Raw genomic sequence first — 24,866 nt, forward strand, 5'->3', positions numbered from 1 at the left:
GTCATTCTTGTCAGTTTTGGATGTGAAGATGAATATCTTTGTTTTGTCATCTGTGACATTCTTACGTAATATTTCTGAGTAAACCTCAGTGAGGAAAGCGTGTACAGGAATTTTCCTGCCGTTGAAGAGTGGTTATGTTGTCTCGTTCTTAGTGACTGTGATAAGGTTTTATGATGTCATGGTATTGTCAGTAGGAGTTGCATTGTCTGAAGAATTGGAAGTAAAAGGTGGGGACATGGTTGGTGGAAATGTAGTTTGGCTTCGTGTATAGGGTCGGTTTGTCGAGTGAGAGAGGGTTTTGGAAACATTCATGTATTGAATAAAATATGTGTGGAGACCGTGTTGTTCCTAGGTGCCACTGAGAACGGAAAAATATCTACTAACCTAATGTGATGTTGGAGTGTTAGCCAGTCACGGTGCTGCAGTGGGGCGAGAAGATAGAAGGATGCACTACTGGAAACAGAGGAAACAATTAGTAAATGGTCGTGGGAAGTGGGTTAGAAAATATGTAATCAAGGTGTATAGGAATATAAGAGAAAGGAAAATGAAAGTGAAGATTTTTGCGTAGCTTAGATGTGGTGAGTGGTGGAGCGTTGGTTCGTAGATGCCGCGACGATCGTTGGCGCGTAGAGATGATCGTGCGGAGTGTGATGCGATGTTGGAGGAGGGGGGAGATGGTCCGACTCGTGCAATGGTGGGGAAGGGTAGTCCAACGTCTCTGTGTTGTCGTGGTGGAGGCGGCGGACATCGTGTATGGTAGAGAAAGCCCTCTGGTGGAGATTTCCCCGTAGATGCTGGAGAATGCATCTCTATGTTGACGTGGTGGAGGCGGCGGGGCGTCGCGGATGGTGGAGAATGCAGCTAAGAGGGATCAGAGTAGAAGTAGGGCTTTGTTTCGTAATTGCGTTGAGGGTGGGCGAAACAGCGAAGAGCATCGGTGCTTTTGACTCGTAAGTGGAAATATGGAAGGTACTTCGAAGGAATTAGTTTTGACTGCTGCTTTGATGTCCACCGTTGTAGAAAGTAGCGTAAATTCGTATCCCTCTGCTGGCCACCAGAATGTAGGTTGGAAGTTTCGTAGTTCCACCGCTGGCCACCAGAACGTAGGTTGTATGTTTACTACATTGGGGATTCGTAGTGAAGTAAACTCGGGAGGAGTTGTTGACTTTAATGTGCCAGGTTTAGTTCTGTCTACAATATACACTGCAAGCTCCGATCAAAATTCGGAGGGCTGCCAGAAACATAATATATACATTTTTACAAAGGTTGCCAAACATGAAATTAGTAGGCTGTTGCCATTTGAGTTATAAGGAAAATTCGAAGGCTGAGTCGCGTCGGTTCAGGCGCCGGCCGAGTGCACAGGTGGCTGACCAGAGATGCAGGGAGGCCATTGTCCAAAGTAGAGGGTTTGACCTGAGATGCAGAGAATCTATTGTCGTTGAAGTGAAGGGAGTTACCGAAAAGGTCGAATAGGTGGGTCACTTCGAACAATGAACGTCCCTAGGGAGATGGTCGCTAATTCCACAGTAAGGTCAACCACAGTAAGCCCCAGCTAGGATGGAAGTAACACTCCCACAATACCCCACGCCAAGAAATTAATTAATCAGTAATTGACGCAATATCCACTGTAGTTAGCGCTTATGCCATCAGTGATACGTGGAGAAACTAATCCAATTTACAGTGTTAGCAAGACTAGCGAAACTGACAACAGGTACATTTTTCACTCCTTTTGAGAAATCATTACGAGGGTCCTATCAAGGTATATCTCCAAGGAGATACCAGATAGAAGTGAATATGGATTAGGAATCGTTCACCACTTGTTGCAATATCTCGGTAATTGTTTGAAGTCAACTAGCGACTAGTACCAATATCCCGATAAAAATCGAGATTATGTGAAATGTGAGCCTCAATTCATTCATCACCCCGACCTATAAGCAAACGTGATCGTCATGCCTCTATTTTGACCTTTCTAATAGTTTCTTGTCAATGCTACGATTTTGTTATCATCAAAGTCAATGAGACCCTTTTCATTGATCTTTAGAAAAAAAAACTAAAAAAAACTCGAGTGCAATCAAAACTAGGCTAAAAGATCATGACCCTACGGATTTCAGGGTGTCATCAAAGCTCACACGTTCCATTTCAGTTACCATAGTTGGTTCAAACACCCTCTACACCCAAGTTGGATCGCCAAGCCATTTGAATGGGTCACCAAGGATTTGTGGTCTTATTATTTTCCCAATATTCCTATTCAAAATATTATCAAGGTATTAATCCTGATCATTATTATCTAATGTTATGCAAAACATTGAGACATAGACGATTTAATTGAGGTGAAAAGAACTACCAACATCTACTCTTGCCTTCTAAGTGTCTGTGAAGATAAGGGTCGCCATGGTCGATCTGGACAGTATTTTTGGTCGCAGCCAAAAAAGGTTAAGAACCACTGCTCTAAACCCACCTTCATCATCTCGCCCATCCCTCCCACAGGTTAACAGATGCAGCCACAAGGTGGGGAAGTGGTCTGGAATCCCTGTCCTGCGGTCGTGAGACACGAACGCGATACGCACTCAGTTCCCTGAAACTCCTCACTTCCTCCGAACTCCATCAACTTTAGCTCCTGGACCACCTCGTCCCTGCGTGACCCTAATCCCGTGCGGCCAGACCATCTACTAGGGAGGGTCTCGTCGGATTATGCGACACTGGGACGGGACCTGTGGCTGGGAGGAAGTCGATGCTCGTAGCTGGGTGTGAGGCGGGGCGGTGGAAAAAGCAGTAGTAACAGCAAGAGCTTCCTTGCTTGCAGCAGCGCCAACCAGCATGGGAAGCGGCAAAGTGACGCGTGGGAGATGGATCGCAGCAGCAGCGGGAACTCTCCTGGCCGCCTCTGCCATCATAGTCTCCGCGACGTCTACGGAACAGATATATGAATACAGTGAGTCGACATGTTATTAGTTCTAGGAATCTTCCACCAGTAGGTACTCCCGACCCTACTATTGAGCATCGACCCTTTTTCAATTCCTTGATAAATTACCATTAATCAGGTGCCTTTTTATGTGGCATCGAAAGTTATCTTAATGGTTTCCAGTCTTTATAAAAAGTAATCTCAATCCTTCGTTAATTTCACCAGCTTCTTTTACTGTTGCCAAATCTTGAAGACCCCTTTCTTTTCATATTTATTAACCTTTTGTCAATGAATCTAGTCCCAAACTAATTCTGCTAAACTTTCACTTATGTACATACGCATTGTAACACCCATTCTTCTTCAATGTTGCCACCCTCGCTCACGGAAGCTGAACGTCCAAAAATATTCTTGAGCTTGCCAACATTTCTGAAGCATTGCCAGCATGCACTATTGGTCTGTCCTTAATTCAGCCAACCCTGATTCTTACTAACGCTGATCCTTTCTCAAAGTTGGCAACCTTTCCTCGTCAGTGAGGACTAATTCTATGCGATTTTATCTATATATACAGTGTATTCAACTCTATCTTTCATTCAGGTGTAATTTTACCGTTATTTATGATTTACTGATACCTCTAATTTTTCATTGGCGTCAATCTCAATCCTATCGTTCCCATCCCAACCCTTCTTTGAAGCTGTATTATATATCCTTCAAGAGGATATGTCTCTATGTACACGGTTAAGAACCACTTTCTCTGAGCTATTAAGGGAGGTAGTAGAGTCAAGGGTATTAGTTTCTATAGTCAAGGTTCTCAATCTTTTTCCAAGAAGATGTGCAGTGATCCGTAGTAATTTCACTCTCAAGGTTAAAAATGTCTCTTTAGTGTCACTAACTTTTTCCCAGTAAGGCGTACAATAAAGCGTACTAGTTTCTACTCTCAGGGTTGAAATATCGGCTACAATGCAAACTCCTTTTCCTTTGCCAGATGTGGTGGAGGAGCTTCGGGTATCGCTGAAGCATCACTTGGAGGAACTAGCCCACGAGTCCCACCACCCACAACCTCAATTCGGTATCCATTTCACCCTCGACCCGTTCACTTCGACGTCGTCCCCGACCTCCTATCCCACCGTCTCGTCCCCTTCCTCGTCGTCACCCTCACCCACGTCCTCAGTAAAGGCGAAGTCGAGTGTTAGTGACGGTTCAATCACAGGGTCTGGACGGTCCATGCTCAAGTATGTGCACGAGGGTGACATGCTCACTCTTAAGCTGAAGCTGAGGAACATAAGCCTCCACGGCGTCCGAACGCTCGTCGTCAAACGGGTAAGATATAAATGTGTACATGAATATGCTGTAGGTAGGCAAGAGAAATTCTCAAATGAAATTTGTTTTGAAATATTACATACATTCTCTTATTATTCAATGCCAAACGAACAACATACATACATATACCAAAGGCTTTTTCCCCCATTCAAGGGAGATAGCCAAAAAGAAAAAGGCATAAAATCATTCCCACCCATTCCATCCCTGTATACACTCCAAACCCCTCCACCCTCCCTCTCATCTCAGCACCTCCTGGATGATGGGTCATCCCTGCATCTTGTCCACTACCCCGGGTCAGAGGCAGTGTCGCAAGACACAGCACATCCACAGCAAGGCCGCTTCATTAAATCGGCGACCCCCCTCTCCGTCCCCCCATGCATAAAAGGAGAAAACGGGGAGAAATCCCTTCGGGATGCGTCAAATTTTGCTCATACATACTACCTCACCCCCCATCCCCCCACCCATTCCACCTCATGCATCACATCATCATCCATATACAACCCATATCCATTCACCCCTGTCTTCTGTCCTCTCCCGTCCTTCCTCAACAGACATTCCCCTCTTCCCCAAAGCCCCCTTCACCCCATCCATCCATCTCATCCTAGGTCTACCCCTCATGTTCACTCCCTCCACATCTGCCTTCCATACCTCTTCTACTAGTCTTTCTTCACTCATTCTTTCCATGTGTCCAAACCATCCTAATACTCTTTCATCAACCCTATCTCCCAACCCCCTTTCCACCCCTGTTCTCCTCCTCACCTCCTCCTTTCTCACTCTATCTAGCCTAGTAACCCCCATCATACTTCTCAGACACCTCATCTCAAACACATTCAAACTCCTTCTCTCTTCCTCTCTTCTGTTCCATGTTTCTGCCCCATACAGTACTGTTGGCATAACCACTCCTTCATACAGTCTCCTCTTAGCATCAATTCCCAAATGTCTATTCCTCATTAACCTTTTTAATCCACCAAGGCATTTACTCGCTTCTCTCAATCTACATTCTACCTCCACCTCCACTCCGCTTTTTCCTGCCACATTTGCACCCAAGTATCTAAAACTATCCACTTCCTCCAGTCGCTCTCCCTTAATGCTTACTTCCAGTCTGCTGCCACTTTCACCCTTTGTACATCTCATCACCTTAATTTTACCCACATTAAATCTTCAACTTTCTTCTTTCACACACTCTCCTAAACTCTGTCACTAACTTCTTCAATCCATCTTCCAATCCTGCCACAAGCGCAGTGTCGTCCGCAAACAACAGCTGGCTCACCTCCCACTTTTCTCCATTTTCTTTAATCATCTCCAATCCCGATCCATTACCCTTGCATTTACCTCTCGCACCATCCCATCCATGTATAAGTTGAACAGCCAGAGAGACATAACGCATCCTTGACGAAGTCCCTCCTTTACCTCGAACCACTCACTCTCTCCATTTCTAATCCTGACACATGCTCTACTACTCTCGTAAAAACTCTTGACAGCTCTTAGAAGCTTTCCTCCTATCCCGTATATCTGCAAAACCTCCCACAGTACTCTCCTGTCAACCCTATCCTGAGCCTTTTCCACATCCATAAAAGCCCAAAAACACATCCTTCCCCTTTCCTATAGCTTTCTCACATATCTGTCTTACCACAAAAATCTGATCTACACAACCCCTACCTGTCCTAAATCCACACTGTTCCTCACCAATTACTCCCTCTCTTCCTCTCCTAATCCTCTCAATCAAGATCCTCCCACAAACCATCCCAACTACACTCAACAAGCTAATCCCTCTGAAACTACTACACTCACACTTGTCCCCTTTTTCCTTGTAAAGTGGAACTATACAGACACTCCTCCAATCTTCCGGTACTCTACCCTCTCTCCAGCAAACATTAAATAACCTCTCCAGCCACTCCACCATCATTGTACCTCCTTTTTTTAGACATTCTGCATGGCATCCATCCAGACCAGGTGCCTTACATGCTTTCATCATCTTAACAACTGCCTTCACTTCATCCTTCCTTGTTTCTCCTCCATTTTCCTCACTCATCACGGTCATTTTCTTCGCATTTCCCACTGCAACTATCTTTCCCTCCCTATCCTCCACATTTAGCAACTCCCTAAAATATTCTGCCCATCTTCCCCTCACTGCCTTCTCTTCCATTATCATCTCTTCATCTGCACCTTTTACCTTTTCTTCTCTACTGAGAACAAGAAGACAAAAAAAAATCGAAAAGAAGATGTGATAATGAATTTGCCAAAGATTCTAATACAACTTATTTAAAACGGGATCGAACTCTCGCCTCAGTCATATACAAATTTCGATACTTCCATGGCGTCGTTGGGACTATAGAAATGTTTACTTCACGGACAAGTTCAAATTTTAGATGTTAGGGCGTTATATCAGTAGAGCGAGAGTGCATCAGATAGGATAATATGGAGGGCGATTATAAATGGATCAACAGATCTATTCCGTAGTTGAGTCCATAAGGAAAGGGAGGGGTATGGTGAAGAGACGAGGGTAAACGAGGTTTGATTGTCGGACCCCACTGTGGAGAAACTCTACAGTACATCGCTGCATTTAATCTATGCAGTATGGCGGAGGACAGGGCGATCCTTCATCCCTGAGATACTGAGGTAGGTGGTATGGGCGAGTGTTTTGTAATTTTTTTTTTTTTTTTTTTTTTTTTTTTGTGGATGGGTGGGTGTGGATGTGGGTGTATAATTGGGCTATCTCACCCCATATACATGGGAGGACAGGAAATCTTGACAAACATCATAATTATGGATGCATCAGATAAACTTTCAATAATGAAGGGAGACAGGTTCTTGGAGAAAAAGACTGAGGCAATCTTATTTGAGAAGTGTTACGAGACAAGACCTCAAAAACAATCTAACGAAGTCCTTCGAGGAATGCACATATCATTTAAGGAGGGTGATACCAAAACTTTATGATATTAAAGCCCACGAAATCAATCCTTGAAGCCGTCTTTAGATTTTAATATCAAAACCATAATTTGAGCTCAAGTAATATTTATGAAACATCTTTGGCCTCTGATAATGTGTGGGAACATTGATTATCCTGGTCCCTCCCCCTTTCCACACTTGGGTCGCTGATGGGACCATATCATTATAGGTGGGGCTTACAACACCGTCTGGAATCGACTACGACGAGTTGGCCCTCTACGCTATGCGCCTCGGCCACAACTCTCCACCCGATTACGAGGAGACAGATGAGGAGATGGACCTCGAGATCACCGAGGACGACCATTTCGCAGTCGAAGACAACCCCATGGGAGTAGACACTGATCAGGATTATGATGAACGCACCAGCTTCCTGTTGGCCTACGGCGACATGGACGACAAGTTCCCCAAGAACTACGACTATTATGGTGGCTACGACTACTACTACGGTGACTATCCGGCCGCCACCAGCACTGACAGCGACGAGACACTCCGGTTGGAGGGGTTTGTCGAAGTCAACCTTGCGCCGGTTCGAGCGGAGGCGGTGTACACTGTCCGGGGCAACGCAGGCGGATACTTGGCCTTCACGGAACGGGGTGACCTGGAACTCCGCACCCCATCCCTCACACTCACGTCGTACTTTAATTTGACCTTCCCCGAAGTGCAGCCCACCAACCCGTGGCGGAATGCAAAACGCAAGTAGGTGACAAGGAATGCAAGAAGAAAGGACACTGATTGAGAGAAAATGGCATGAGTGCAATTCAGTGGCACTGAATATGAGTGGCATGATACATGTGTGTAGTAAGGAATGCAAGTAAGAGATAATGAATGCAGGTAAGAGGAAGCGTGTACCTGTGGCGTCAAATGCGAGTAGGTGATACAGAGAGCAAATACGTGGCACTGACTTCACAGAAGTTGACCTGAATGCAAGCAAGTGGCTCTAAATGTGTCACTGAATGCGTGTAATTATCACTAAAATCAAACCACACCGAACAGTATTATGCAAGTGACAGTGAATGCAAGTTAGTGTGTTTGTGTACATAAGTGTTTTGTGTGTGTCTAAGTGCATGTGTACTCTATAAATGAGCTTTATAGGAAGTTTCTTATCGTCCATCTCCTCTTTAGCCCTAGTTTCAACACATGCAGCTTAATTTTTACTTCAAAGGTTTAGGGTGTACATCACCTTTCAAGTGGTTCTATGGCCAAACCATATATATATATATATATATATATATATATATATATATATATATATATATATATATATATATATATATATATATATATATGATGAAGGTGGAAAAAGAAGTCACGGGTCTAGTTCCGAGCTCTTCTGAAGAAGCATAGAACGAAACCGGTCAGGAATAAACTCAGAAACTCGGAACTAGACCCGTCACTTCTTTTTCCACCTTCATCAATGTACCAGCATATATATATATATATATATATATATATATATATATATATATATATATACATATACATATATATATATATGTATATATATATATATATATATATATATATATATATATATTGAGGTAGATTTACTAGATTCTAAGCAGATACGTTCACACTACCATCACCACATTAAGGTAGGGGCACATGGTAAGTTATCGTGAAATATCGGGTCATATTGCTCTATACTGAGTTTCCTCCTGCTCAACCTTATTGTGTGCTATCTAATCCCATTTACTGTTTCAGCTCTTGTCATCAACCCCATATTGTTTTTGCACCCTTCCATCGTCTGCAAGCATGTTAACCTTTAAAGGCTCAAATACCCAGGCCGGAACATATCAACTTTCTGTTGTGGCTGCTGACACCAGACATTTTTATTTACTTACTTAGGCCAGTGGTTCTCAACTAGTGGGCCATGGACTCCTAGTGATCTCTGATCATAAATATATATATATATAAACTCAGAACTAGACCAGTGACTTCTTTTTCCACCTTCATCAACTTGTCACAATGTACCAGCATATATATATATATATATATATATATATATATATATATATATATATATATATATATATATATATATATATATATATTCGCCAATGACAACTATGTCAATCACATAATTTCCGACAGTTGTCCCCAGTCTCGAACCCAGGACTTGTACGTTAGCAAGTCTATGTTTCTACCAACCACGCTATCGAGGCTATAAAATCCTTCAACCGCGGGGTTAATCTACACCCGCATGATTTGAGTCGACTGCTAACTGCCGTCCTAATATCAATTTCACGAAGAACCAAGCCGACCTTTAGGTAGTGGTGAAGCAGAAACGTATCCTTGATGGACTTTCGTCGTTGGCAGTTAGCAGTCGACTCAAATCCTACGGGTGTAGATTAACCCCGAGGTTGAAGGGTTTTATAGCCTCGATAGCGTGGTTGGTAGAACCATAGACTTGCTAACGTACAAGTCCTGGGTTCGAGCCCGGGGACAACTGACGGAAATTATGTGATATATATATATATATATATATATATATATATATATACATATATATATATATATATATATATATATATATATACATATGTGTGTGTGTGTGTGTGTGTGTGTGTGTGTGTGTGTGTGTGTGTGTGTGTGTGTGTGTGTGTGTGTGTGTGTGTGTGTGTGTGTGTGAGTGTGTTTTCTGGGGGGGTCTATGACTTGATACAGGTTGAGAACCACTGACCTAGACTAAGATATATATATATATATATATATATATATTTTTTTTTTTCCATGACATACATGCCCTGTACCATAAACATAACTGGCGCCAGTACCGATCCTTGAGACACTCCTTTCGTTTCTTGTTTCTAATGTGTGCGCGCGAGCGCACGTGTCTTGTTTATTGTCTTTGGATATCACTGTCTTCGTCTTTCAGATCTGGTCGCGGTAGTGTGTTGGTTCAGGGTCTCCGGACCGAGGTGGACATGGCGGGCTGCGTCCTACAACTCACGCCGCGTCAGCGACCTCCGGAGTGGGTCCACGTGCAGCTCCAGAACAAGGTAGGGCGTACTCCTCTCCCACGACCATTTAACCTAAGCATACCTCAACTCCATTACATAAGGTTTAAGTATGTTGATCAATTTCAATGTGATGTATAAAGGATGGTAGCCGAAAAAACTAAGGCGCAGGCGGTTCGACTCCTCCGATAAAGGAATTCAATGGGTAATAACCTCGCAGAGCAGGTAACGGCTGAAATGTTGAGAAAGAGAGAAAGAGAGAAACGTGACGGAGGAGATATATGAGAAGAGAGAAGAGGGAGGAGCGAGATTGGGCATACAAGTCCAAGAGTAGGCCATACAATGAATGTTTTATGGACAGAGTATGGAGTACGTTTTTGTATAGATACACATGCAAGTATTACAGTGTATGTGTGTGTATATGTGTGTGTACTTGTATAGTTTATTTCAAGTACATACATACATATACCAAGGCTTTTTCCCTCTTACAAGGGAGGTAGCCAAAAAGGAAAAGGCATAAAATCATTCCCGCCCATTCCATCCCTGAATACACTCCAAAACCCTTCCACCCTCCCTCTCATCTTGAAATAGATTCGAAATAGATCTCGAATCTATTTCAAGTACATTTAATTAATTAGTTTCCTTTGCCATGTCCGGTTGTTAGGACTCTCCGATAAGAATCTGTTTTCTGTTATCATTCTTATCATTCTTATTATTTATCTTAACTATCTATCTATTTTTACTCCTAATAATTTTCCTTTCTCTCTTTATCCCTCTATTGCATTTTTCCATACCCAGATATTCTTGAATTTGTCTATACTTACAAGAATCCATGCCTTATTCATAAATTCATTCACCGTTTTTTGCGACTTGAATTTTGCTCTCACTTGTACCTCCTTCATATCTTCCTAACTTGAATGCTTCTATTTTTCCATGTATGTTATTATCCATTATTCCTTGCGTGATCTGCTCTCTGAATTTCTTTGATTTATTTTCATTTTCTTACCAGTAAGTGTCCTCTCTATCCCAACACTATAGTACATTTTCTCTTCTCTATTTCTCTTATTAACGTTTCGTTATACTGAAGGGCCCTCATCACCTCTTTCTCCACATCTTCCATATTTTTCTTCTAACCTGAACTTGTTTCTCTTCTTGTAACTTATTCTTTCTGTCCTTGTTTGATCTCTCTCATCCTTCTTTCGTTTCCCTTGCCTTTTCATTCCTCTGTTTCATACTGTCTCCTAACTTCATCTAACCTTCAATTAAGCTGTTATAATCATCGTTTGAACTGTTCGAATTGTCTTTTATACGATTTCTTTGAAAACATCATCTCACGCAATTTACTTTCTTCCTAAGCATCTACTTTAATTACTGGGTTAATTACTTGCTTTCTGAATGTTGTCATTCTGTTTCTGGTTTGAATCATATATTCAGCCACTCTGTTTAAGATGCCGTTTATGGTTGCCATACTTGTCTTTGATTTATGCAAATTACCTAGTTCATTTACAAATCATCCGCAATCACTATTTTCTTTCTGTTTGGTGTCAAAACACAATCCAATATTCCAGTTTATTATTTCACTTAGTTTCCAAATTAATAGTTTTGTTGTATTGTTTTTCACTATTTTGATATCAGAAATTAAATTTCAATTTCAAATTAAACGTTAGATTTATATCAGATATTAAATTTACTTCCTATAGACCGAGAACCTAGATTCTTCTTTCGTAACTAAGGAGTTTTCTGCGATTTCTTGAGCTGGGTAGTACGTCCGGTCTTTCCAACTGCCAACTGTGTGTGTGTGTGTGTGTGTGTGTGTGTGTGTGTGTGTGTGTGTGTGTGTGTGTGTGTGTGTGTGTGTGTGTGTGTGTGTGTGTGTGTGTGTGTGTGTGTGTGTGTGTGTGTGTGTGTGTGTGTGTGTGTGTGTGTGTGTGTGTGTGTGTGTGTGTGTGTGTGTGTGTGTGTGTGTGTACGCACGTGTGCTTACCTAATTATATTATCTAATTGCAGTATATTAGAAAAGAGCAATATTCGTAGGGTCCCGTCTCTTACTCTCCAACTTGTCACCCCTAGCCTCAGATTCATGTATGGTTCCAATTTTAGCTATTTCCTTATTTTTCAGTTACCATACTTAGATTTGAAATCATATATTGTTCCTACTTAGGTTATATCACCTAAGTTATTCCAAGTATTTATGGATCTGTATGGAAAATTATATTTCTTCACATCCTATATCTTATATCCTATATCCTATAGTATATGTATGTACATCCTATAAGCACTTTTGTTTTTCTCATTTTGTTCCTGTAGCCTCTTCAAGCCCTCATAACATAAGAACATAAGAATGAAGGAGACTGCAAGAGACCATAAGGCCTACACTAGACAGCTCCGTATCCATCACCACCTGTCATCCCATCCATAAAGTTGTCTAATCTTTTTTAAAACAACTGATAGTTTCAGCGCTTACTACATGGTCCCTAACCAAGAGATCTTCTCTTCCAATGTAGTCTATCCACTTTGGCGACCTGAATACAGTAATCATATTACTCTCTATTCGAATTTTCAATATTGACATACACAATGTCTTTCCTCATGTGGTATATCTGCAAGGCTGGGAACCGGATTGGTTGCTACCCTTTGTATTCTCTCGATCTTGCTTATATCCTTCACTCTGTGTGGGGACCATACCACTGACGCATATTCTAGTCTTGGACGGATCAAGGTTTCTATATTTTTTTCTCTCTCATAATTTCTTCATTCATATAGTAAAAATGTAATTTAGTCTTCTACAACAGTCCATATGTCCCTTCCACAATCCTGATGATATGTTTGTCAGGTGTTAGATTCTCTTTTATCATTACTCCCAAATCTTTCTCCGATTTTACTTTTGCAATGGGTTTGCTTCCTAAGGAATAGCTCAGATATGGTTTTTAAAAGCTATTGACTATTTCCAAGACTATACTGTTTTGTTATTTATTATCCATTATTGGTTCCAAACGAATATGGTGTCAAGATATTTTTCAAAGGCCTATAGTCCTCGTTTCTCACTCTTCTCATGATTTTTGCATCATCTACAAACATGTTAACGTAACTTGGACTTTCCATCATGCCATTAGCATAGATAATAAGCATTATATCGGTGCTAGCACGGAATCTTATGGAACTCCTTTGGTCACCGCTCTCCATCTTAACATCATATCCTTTAGTACTGTCCACATGTACCTTCTTCTCAAATATTCTTTCACCTATTAGACCAGTTTGTCTATTAGTCCTCCAATATACTCCAGTTTCACCCAGGACGAGTGGCAGGTACTTTATTAAAAGCCTTATCTAGATCGAGGTACACACAATTCAGCTACTCCTCCTTCCCTCTCTTTCAGCACATCAATCATCATAATCGTGTTAAAGCTTAGAAGTTGAACACACATGATCATCCAGATCTGAAGTCAAACTGAATGTCTGTCAGAATGTTCATCTTACAAGATATTTGATCCATTGATCTTTCACACTTCTTTCATATAATTTCACTACTGTGCTCGTCAAGTTTAGTGGTGTCTCTTTACTACAACTTTTGTGAATTTGTATCAAATTAGCCATTTTTGAAGCCTGAGGCACTATTACTTCTTTTAATTAACATATAACAAGAATGTGAATCTTGTCTGTCACTTGTTCCCTGCATTATCTAAGTATTTAGTTTAAGATCCCAAAATACTGAGCACTTCCCTCATTTCCACATTTATATTTTCTGTACCCCAGAATTTGATAAATTCGCCTTCCTCTAAAAAATAAAAATAAAAAGGTCTCACTTGTAAAGAGAGATTGGAAAAAAACATTTATTATTTCTGCTTATGTTGAAATCCCTTTAAAAAAATATATATATAAAATAAAATCAGCACCCACTATCGGCACGGTGATTTCTTCCCTGTATCTCAGTATACCATTGATCTATCTCTATCTACATACCAACGAGCTTCTTTCCCTTTGTAAGAGAGGTATCCAGCCAAACATGCACCCATCCCCACCCATCCTACTCCCATCCGTCACCCATTTCCCACTTATCTTACCTCCTTGTCAATGAAGAGATCATCACCGTCTCCCGCCCACTGTGCAGCAAGACACAGCACATCCACAGCAGGGCCCACCGCTTCATTTGTATTCCTCGTCCCCTCATGCAAGAATGGTGAAGACGAGGAGAAAGTCCTTCGGGCCGCGTCGATTCTTATTCCATTAGAATCATTCTCCACTCACACCTATCTCTTGGATTTGCACAAACATTTTCTTTTCACTCAAAGGTCCCTTTACTTAATCCATTTATTTCATTCTCGGTCTACCTCTCATGTTTACTCTATCAATCTCTGTCTTCCACACTCTTAATAATCTTTATTCATTCTGCCCATGTGCCAAAAACCACCCCAGTATTCTTTCATCACCCCTGTCTGCCAACTCCATTTCCACCCACGCTCTCGTCCTCACTACCTCATTCCTCATTCTACCTATCCTTGTAACACCCACATACTTCTTAAACACTTCGTCTCACACATGTCTATTTTCTTTTTCTGCTCACCCTAGATTCCAAATATCTGTCCCATACAATGTCATAGGCACAATCATCCCTTCATATAATCTACCTTTCGTATCCATCCCCAGATACCAATTTCTCGTGACACTTTTCATTTCAAGACATTTATTGCTTCCCTCATTCTATAGTTTACCCCCACCCCTACTCCTCCAATTCCTACTACATGCGACCCTGAATATTGAAAACTATCTACTTTCTCTAACCATTCTCACTTAAGATTTACCTCCAGCTTACTGCCACCCTCATCTCTTCTACATCCCATCACCTTGCTTTCATCCACATTTACTTTCAACTTTCTCCAATTGCATAGTTTCCCATATTCCGTCACTAGATGCCTCAGATCCTCCTTCGATCAAACTACAAATGCAGATCCATTAACAAACAACTGCCTCATCCACTTTCCCCCACTCTCTCTAATCATCTGCAATCCCCTACCAGTATCACCTCATCCATGTACACACTGAACTGCCATAGCGACATAGCACAACCCTGGCGCAGCCCCATCCTCACTTCAGACCACTCACTCTTACCATTCCCAATTCGAACACAATTTCTACTATTCACGTAAAAGTTTTTGACTGCCCTAAACAGCTTTCCCCCTATCCCATACACCTGCAATACCTCACAGAGTGCTTTCCTGTCTGCCCTGCAATAAGCCTCCTCCAGATACATAAAGACCCCCAAAAAATATCCTTACCTTTTGTCAAAAACTTATCACAAAATTTTATCTACGCTTTCCTAAATCCACACTGTTTCTCACTAATTAGTTCCTGTGTTCTTCTTCTAATACTCTCCATTAAAACCGTGCTATATGCTTTTCCAACTGCACTCAACAAATTAATCCCTCTAGAACTATCATATTCACATGTATCCTCTTTTCCTTTGTTAAGGGGAACTACACCGTATCTCCCTTTGTCAGACACTCTGCATGACACCATTCCAATTCAAGTGACTTGCCAGTTCTCATAATTTTCAGTCCTCTTTGTACCTCAACCCTCCTTATATCCCTGTCGTTTTTCTTTCACATCACAGTCATTTTCCTAGCTCTTCCTACTGCCACATTCAATCAATCAATCAATCCCTAACCTCCCCCACATTTAACAACTCTCTAAAATAATCTACCCCTCTTCCTCTTACGGCTTCTCTTCCACTAGCATCTGCCCATCTGTACTTTTTACCTTCTCTCTCCCTGACTAATCCCCATTACTCTCTTCACTTACTTCGGAAACATGTTTTTATTCTTTTCTAGATTTTTTGTCATACTCCTCATCCAGTTTACATCTGCTCCTCTCTTTGCCTCCCTCCTCTTACGTTTTGCTTCTCCTCTCCTCTTGCACATCTCATATGCTTCTCGAGACCTATTTTTTCTTTCTCTTCTAATACCGCCTTCACCTCTTCATCCCACTATTTACTACCCGTCCTTCTATTCCCTCTCATCCTCCTCGTCTCACATAACATCTTTGCACACTTTGTCATCTCCTCCTTGGTACCACAAAAGTCCCTATTACACCTATTGGTTCTTCCCCCTACTCCAGCATTAAGATCTCTGTCACGACCCACCTATGGGCCAGGCTTGTCGCGAAACGGGGCGAAAAAAAATTAAGGGCGTGCGCAGTTCGGACGTGTGACAGAAAGTTCAGACATAATAATTAAACTCTCCGTTTAAATTGAATATCATTACAAGGATAAAAATAACACATAAAGTACAACATAAATGGACACAAAATAATGAAATATACCAATAAATGTTGTATGGAATATACATTGAATTTTATTTGCAAAGTAGAGTAACTGGGTGTGCTGTTGTATGCAGCACGTAAGAACAGGTGGGAGAAACGAAGTCTTGGTTATGGTGTAGACGAGTCTTGATTCTGGTTGCTAGAAGTCGCAGAAGAAATGGGTACTTTGAGATGAAGCTTATGCACGATACCTTCTGGTAGGTGAAGCTTCTGGTAGTAGCCTACTTTTGGTAGGTGAAGCTTCTGGTAGTCGGTAACATGTAAAATATTGGGTGATGTTTTGTAACTGAGAAACAATAGAGAGTGCCGAGTCGCACGTAGTCCAGCAGCAGTCTGGAGATGTCCGAAACAATTCGGAAAAAAAAAACACGAAGGCTGTGCAATTAGCCTGGAGATGGGCAATCGTTGTAATCCAAAGGACTTGTTTAGCGGAGGTGTTGTAATCGACGAATTTGGAATCCTTTCGACGAAGATTCAGATAGGCCTTGGGCGTCTGCTTCTTTTTTTGTCTTATTTGTTCTTTTCGCGTTCTGGATCTCTGCTTCTCTTCTCTAGGTCCTTCTGTGTCTCTCTCGGGCCGCTCTCTGCCTTAGGTTTTATACCCAGGAATAGGAGCTCACGTTTCTTGGGGTGACAAAGCGTAAGCAAGGCGGTAGTTTAAAGCACCTTGAACCAATGGGAAGGCAGAACGAGCTTTCCCGCCAAATTATGTTACGTTTCTGAGCTTGGCGTCATCTGACACCACGTAATGAGGCGCGCCCCAACAGACGGATATTGCGCAATGTTTAACATTTAACATATACTATGAAATACAATACAAATTACATGTATTACACATCAAATTCTGGCAAGGCGTGCCTTAAATTTACGAACAGGATACTTTATTCACATGAGGGCGTGACACAGCACAACCACAAAAAGCATCCCTTTCCTCTTCACTCTTCTCACTACCATGTCCATATGCATTCACAGAAACCGACATCAGTTTCAACTTTACCTACATTAACCTTAAAGATACTTCCCTCTACTCCACTACGGGCTTTCATGTCCAATCACTTACCATCAGAGGTGCTCATTTCTTCCCTTGCCACCTCCTCACTCCCGATACTCTCCCCACCACACTCCCAAACTCATAATTACCACTTCCACTCAAGTTAGTTTCACTTAATGCTAACATATCTATCTTCTCACAAACATTCTGCCGATCTCTTCCATTTTACTCTCATGTTTGCCATAACATTTAATGACCCATATTTCAGGGTTCTGGCTGGAGTTTTCCTAGAACCTTTTGTGCTTTGACTTCCTGTAAAATGAACATGCAGGGAGCAGAATTCCTAGTCCTGTCAATCTGTTCCACGTTGTCGCCTTTTACGAGTCGCATGGGAATCAAAGTGGCAGAATCCCCTCCCCCCTTACCACAAGGGATAAGAGGTAGTCAAGAATTGGTAAAGGACAGTTTCAAGGTAACAGCATAAAGGAGGGATACTCGTTGTACAAAATTAGCATCATTTTCTATAAGTAGAGATTTTATTCAAACATAAGCATATGATATGTGGCTTCTCTTCTCTTTTCTTTGTATCTCTCATATGATTCCCTCGTCCTATTTTGTAACCAATCTGTTAAAACTCGCTTCTTCTCTTCTACAACACTCTTTGCTTCCTCACTATCCTTCCTTTTATTTCCTCCTGTCCTCCTTTTTCTATACATCTTCTTTGCACACCTTGTGATTCCATCCTTGAACCATCCCCATTCCTCCTCCACTCCTAGTTCTACTCTACCCTTCACTCCCTCCCACTCCTTTCTCAGCTTCTTCCTGTACTTCTCCTTTTATTTCTCATTTAAGCAGTTCACTCTAAGCACCTCCCTACATTTTGTCCTTTCCTCTTTCTCCATCTATCCTCCACTCTCAACTTACCTTCCACCAAAATATGATCTGATATTCCCCCACTCTTTCCCCTTAGAACATGTACATCCTTAACTCTTCCTACTATACTCTTGGTTACCACTATATAGCCCATTAACGCTCTATCTACCACCCTTCCATCCACCACCCTCTTCCATGTGTATTCATGCTTGACTTTCTTCCTAAACACTGTATTTGCTATCATCAACTCTCTTTCGAGACATATCTCCACCATCAACTCTCCATTACGATTTTTTCATGGAACTCCACAATTCCCAACCACTCCGTCTATTGGATCATTTCCTACCCTAACATTAAGGTCTTTCAATACCACTACATTGACTTTTCTTTTTAATCCTTCTATGCACTCATCCAAAAAGCCTTCCTTTCCTCTACACTCTTCTCACTACCAGGACCATATGTACTTATAAAAACCCACAACTTCATAAGAACATAAGAATAAAGAAGACTGCAAGAGACCATAAGACCTACACTAGGCAGCTCCGTATCCATCACCACCTGTCATCCCCATCCATAAAGTTGTCTAATCGTTTTTTAAAACAACCGATAGTTTCAGCGCTTACTACATGGTTACTAAGTTTATTCCATTCATTGACCACCCTATTAGTAAACCAATTCTTGCCTATTTCCTTCTTAAATCTAAATTTGCCCAGTTTATACCCATTACTGCGAGTCCTGCCCTGTTGTTTTATTATGATGACCTTGTTTGCATCACCCTTATTATGGCCTTTGATCCACTTGAACACTTCTATTAGATCACCCCGCACTCTGCGTCTTTCCAGAGAGTGTAAGTTAAGGTGCCTAAGCCTCTCTTCGTAAGGCAAATTTCCGAGTCCATGTATCATTTTGGTCATTCTTCTCTGTACTGATTCTAGTGAATTTATGTCCATTCTATAGGACGGAGACCAAAACTGTACCGCATAGTCAAGGATGGGTCTAACTATCGCTAGATAGAGTTTAATAATTACCTCTGCACTTCTATTCGTTACCGTCCTAGCAATGAAACCTAATGCTCCGTTAGCTTTATTTCTGGCGCTAATGCACTGCTTCCTGGTTTTAAGGTCCGGACTCACCAGAATTCCCAAGTTCCTCTCGCACTCAGATTTTTCTAAAAACGTGTTATCAAGGCTGTATCTATTTTCGGGTTTGTGTAGCCCTACGTTTAACACGCTGCACTTAGAAATATTGAAGTTCATTTGCCATTTCACCGACTATGTAAACAATTTAACAAGTACCTGAAAAAGCTGTAATAAGCGAAACGTCGTACAAATAAAGGCTCCGTCCTCATATGGTGTTTAACTCGTCAGTCTTGTCGGCAACTGCCACTTTCACTAAAGTAAGGTGACTAGATGTACAAGGGAAGAGGATGACAGCAAATTGGAAGTGGATGGTTTCAGATTCTTGGGTGCGCATGTGGCGGGAAAGGGAGGAGTGGAGATGGAGGTAGAATGTACATAAGAACATAAGAATGAAGGAGACTGCAAGAGACCACAAGGCAGCTCCATATCCATCACCACCTGTCATCCCCATCCATAAAGTTGTCTAACCGTTTCTTAAAACAACTGATAGTTTCAGCGCTCACTACATGGTTACTAAGTCTATTCCATTCGTTGACCACCCTATTAGTAAACCTCTTGCCTATTTCCTTCTTAAATCTAAATTTGCCCAGTTTAAATCCAATACTGCAAGTCCTGCCCTATTGTTTGCATCACCCTTGTAAAAGCCTTTGATCCACTTGAACACCTCTATTAGATCACCCCGCACTCTGCGTCTTTCCAGAGAGTGTAAGTTAAAGTGCCTAAGCCTCTCTTCGTAAGGCAAATATCCGAGTCCATGTATCATTTTGGTCATTATTCTCTGTACTGATTCTAGTGAATTTATGTCCATTCTGTAGGACGGAGACCAAAACTGTACCGTATAGTCCCTGGGTCTAACTATCGCTAGATAGAGCTTGATAATTACCTCTGCACTTCTATTCGTTACCGTCCTAGCAATGAAATCTAATGCTCTATTAGCTTTATTCCTGGCGCTAATACACTGTTTCCTGATTTTAAGATCCGGACTCACTAGAACTCGCAAGTCTCTCTCGCACTCAGTTTTCTATAAAAGCGTATTATCTATGCTGTATCTATTTTCAGGGTTATGTAGCCCTATGTTTATCATGTTACACTTGGAGATGTTGAAGTTTATTTGCCATTTCACCGACCATGTGAACAATTTGTTAAGATCAGTAACGTGCACAGACATTGCAAGGGGCAGGTGCTTTGAGCTGGAAATTGGGCACTTCATTCTTTTGTATCATTCGCGCGCGCGCGTGTGTGTGTGTATATGTGTGTGTCTGTGTGTGTGTGTGTGTGTGTGTGTGTGTGTGTGTGTGTGTGTGTGTGTGTGTGTGTGTGTGTGTGTGTGTGTGTGTGTGTGTGTGTGTGTGTGTGTGTGTGTGTGTGTGTGTGTGAGTGTGTGTGTGTGTGTGTGTGTGTGTGTGTGTGTGTGTGTGTGTGTGTGTGAGCTCAGAGCTCATTATTAGCAGATCTCTGGGTAGGTCTGAGACCACTCACACTCCACACACCGGGAATGCAAGGTCACAACTCCTTGACTAACGTCCCGTACCTACTCGCTGCTAGGTGAACAGGGGCTACACGTGAAAGGAGACAAACCCAACTTGTCTCCGCCCGGTGTGTGTATCGAACCCCGGTCCTCCGGCTTGTGAGGCCAGTGCTTTACCAATCCTGTGTGTGTGTGTGTGTGTGTGTGTGTGTGTGTGTGTGTGTGTGTGTGTGTGTGTGTGTGTGTGTGTGTGTGTGTGTGTGTGTGTTGTGTGTGTGTGTGTGTGTGTGTGCGTGCGTGTGTGTGTGTGTGTGTGTGTGTGTGTGTGTGTGTGTGTGTGTGTGTGTGTGTGTGTGTGTGTGTGTGTGTGTGTGTGTGTGTGTGTGTGTGTGTGTGTGTGTGTGTGTGTGTGTAGACTCTGTGCAACACCATTTGCCACATTATGATTTCTGAATAGTAAGAAAATGGAAAAAACCTGTGAGAAATAATTTTTCATTCATTCTTATATATTTTTGTGAAGGGCATTTTTGGGGCACAGGGCAAAGGGGGCAGGTGCTCGAGCAGCCCCAGCACCCCCCCCCCCTCTGCATGGGCCTGGTTAAGATCATTCTACAGAAGCTCTTCGTCGTCTCCTGACCTAATTAGGCGTCCTATTTTAGTGTCGTCCGCAAACTTACTAACATCACTATTTATCCCATCGTCTAAGTCGTTTATGTACATAATGAACAAGGGACCCAAAACAGAGCCCTGGGGAACCCCGCTAGTAGCATTGCCCCACCTAGATTTTACTCCATTTATGATGACCTGCTGTTTTCTGTTACTCATCCAAGCTCTAATCCATTCCAACAACTTTCCTCCTATGCCATGGGCTTTGATTTTATTTAGAAGTCTCTGGTGTGGCACCTTGTCGAACGCTTTGCTAAAGTCAAGGTAAATAATATCGTAATTATTATTGTTATCTGACGCCTTCTATACTTTAGTGTAAAAGAATAGATGATTAGTCACAAATGACTTACCTTGAAGAAACCATGCTGTGTCACGAATTAAATTATGTCTCTTGATGTGTTCTCTGAGTCTATTTACTATTATTGATTCAAGCATTTTACCTATAACCGATGTCAAACTGATTGGCCTGTAGTTGTATATAGATGATTTATCTCCCTTCTTAAAAACAGGAACAACGTTTGCCTACCTCCAAGCAGTAGGCACAAAACCAGTGTCTACCAATTTATTAAATATTTCATTTAAATGGTCGCAGATTTCAAATTTACACTCCTTAAGCATTCTCGGAAAAATTTCGTCTGTAGATTGAGAGAACCAAGTAAATGCCTTGGGGGATTAAAAAGTGTAATTGGAAATAGACATTTGAGAATGGATGCTAAGAGGAGATTGTATGAACGAGTGATTGTCCCGAAAGCACTGTATGGGGCAGAAACATGAAACATAATGATAATATTAATCATAATAGAAGTAATTATATTAATGATAATAATAATAATGATAATGATAATAATAACAATAATACTAAGAAAAGAAGAAGAAAAAAGAAGAAAATAATACTAATAGTGGTAGTAGTGGTAATATTAATAGTAACAAGCAGCCCCTCTTGTTGCCTAGTGACAGTAACAGCTCCTCCTTCTCCCCCCACCCCTACCCCAGCTGCAGGAACTTGCCGACGAGGTGGAGCAAGGCCGTGGCCCGGTGCCCCGACTCGTGCTGGGCTGGAGTCGCCTGCTGAAGCGCCTTATCAAGGTGGCCATCAACGAGAAGAAGAACAAGAACAAGATGGAGAAGAAGCGGAAGGCCTGGGCCGAGAAGGCTCGCAAGCGGGAGGAACGCCGCCGTCAGAAGGAGGAACGACGCCAGTGGAGGAAGCGCAGCAAGGCCAAGATCAGGAAGCTGGCGCGGAAGGCCAAGGGGCGCCGCAAGGGAGGCGAGGGCCGCCGGAAGAAGGACAAGGGTCAGGACGGAGCCGGGGCGCGGCGCCCTGAAGAGGTCATGCGTCAAGGAGGAGAGCGCCGACAAACCGAGGAGGTCTGGACCCAGGGCTGGCGAAAGGGGCTCCCGGAGAAAATGAGAGCCTTGATGAAGGAGCAATAAGTTTCCGTCAAGCAGGCAAACAGGCAGGCAGGGTAAGTAGGTCAGAGTCCCGCGGGAACCAAGATTACTCCCCACCCCCCTCTTCGCTTTTTTCCGCGGATGGTGCTGATGACTCCCTTGCCTACAACACGCCTGAGTTGAGTACTGTCCATAGACCAAGGATCAGGAGCTTTCTTCTTCTTTCGTTTTTTTTTTTTTTTTTTTTTTTTCTTTCGGGAGCGGCATCATCCAAAAATATATTGATCTAGAATCATATTGCACACCACACACCACTAAACCCCTAACTTCAATGTAAACAAAAACAACCTCATTACCCTAGAAAAAATTATATTTATGTTACACAGAATAGGAAGATATGACAAAGCAACACTAAGCAAGCAAACAGCTGCAATAATGATAGGATCAAACAAATTAATTTTGAAACTTATATACATATTTCTTTTCTTTTCTTTTCTTTTCTTTTTTTTCTTTTTTTTTCTTTTCTTTTCTTTTAATTTTTATTTTTATTTTATTGTTGGAGTAACTTAGTCCTCACCGACTTTTATCTGAGCCAGTCCAGTGAAGCATTTAGAACATATACCATTCAATATTCACTTACTTCTTAAGATTCAAAGATGTGTTACGTTTTAAGTATATACATCCATTCCAGCATGTGTGTACGTGTGTGCATGTGTACACACACGCATAAATATCTATATTGAATAGGTAAAAGATGTATTACGTTTAAGTACATACATCTATCCCCATATGCATACACGCGTGTACTTGCATGTGCGTGTGTACACACGGACATGTCCAGCTATGTAGAATATATTTAACAGCATTAAAATGTCTTAAACTTAGCCCAGGCACCGATAAAGCCATTCCTGTTTGATTATCCCACAGTCTTGTATCGCCCTGATAAACATCAAGCACTCTGTCTCCTTCGGCAGGGAGCTCTTGTCCAAGACCCACCAAAAGTAACGGTAATATACCGTGTCAATTCTTACTTACCTTTGTACATTTACATTCGTGAGCGTACAGGCACACAAAAGTAAATGAAGATATGGGAGCGTTAGCCAAGGATACCTTGTCACTTGACAAGCATGTCAGCAAAATCATGGTTGATGCATACAGACTACTGAAGAACATGAATGTTATTTTTTCACCGTATGGACGAGGAGATGGTGAGATTAAGATCTAAAATGACTGATCCACGCGAATTAGAATAAACAGTAATGGTTTGATCTCCACATAAAGTGAAGGCTGTAAGCGATCCCTTCGTGCCCAGTTGTGCGCCGCAGCTCCCACAGCACAGTGGACGCACGCGTGCACGCCGTGGACAGGGCCTGCTCGCGCCACTTCAACCTACATTTTACATTTGGATACACATATATAAAAATACAAGGTACAAAAAAGGCTGTTCAATCTTTACATGGATGGGGTGGTACGAGAGGTGAATGAAAGGGGTTGGAGATGATTAAAGAAAATGGAGAAAAGTGGGAGGTGAGTCAGTTGTTGTTTGCTGACGACACTGCGCTTGTAGCAGGATCAGAGGAGGGATTGAGGAAGTTAGTGTCAGAGTTTGAGAAGGTGTGTGAAAGAAGGAAGCTGAAGATAAATGTGGGCAAAAGTAAATGATGAGATGAACAAGGGGAGAGAGTAACAGCAGGCTGGAAGTGAGCATTAAAGATGAAAGACTGGAGGAAGTGGATAGTTTTAGATACTTGGGTGCGAATGTGGCAGGAAAGGGAGGAGTGGGGGTGGAGGTAGCATGTAGAATGCGAGAAGCGAGTAAATGGTTTGGTGGATTGAGAAGTGTAATGAGGAATAGACATCTGGGAATTGATGCTAAGAGGAGGTTATATGAAGGAGT

General features: G+C 42.0%; 1 protein-coding gene across 1 annotated transcript in view; it reads left to right on the forward strand.

The window, feature by feature from the left end:
- The window catches only part of LOC143022398 (uncharacterized), a 38,054-nt gene extending 14,165 nt beyond the window's left edge, over positions 1-23,889 (forward strand). Inside the window, exons 2-6 of the mRNA XM_076180562.1 lie at positions 2,488-2,932; positions 3,885-4,219; positions 7,338-7,864; positions 10,044-10,167; positions 22,571-23,889. Coding sequence (XP_076036677.1) covers positions 2,818-2,932; positions 3,885-4,219; positions 7,338-7,864; positions 10,044-10,167; positions 22,571-23,011 — 1,542 coding nt within the window. The 5' untranslated portion in view covers positions 2,488-2,817 and the 3' untranslated portion in view covers positions 23,012-23,889. The remainder of the gene's footprint in view (positions 1-2,487; positions 2,933-3,884; positions 4,220-7,337; positions 7,865-10,043; positions 10,168-22,570) is intronic.
- Positions 23,890-24,866: the final 977 nt, after the last annotated feature.

The sequence above is a fragment of the Oratosquilla oratoria genome, chromosome 44 (genome assembly GCF_046742065.1).
Source record: "Oratosquilla oratoria isolate Oo_2021 chromosome 44, ASM4674206v1, whole genome shotgun sequence".
NCBI lineage: Eukaryota > Metazoa > Arthropoda > Malacostraca > Stomatopoda > Squillidae > Oratosquilla > Oratosquilla oratoria.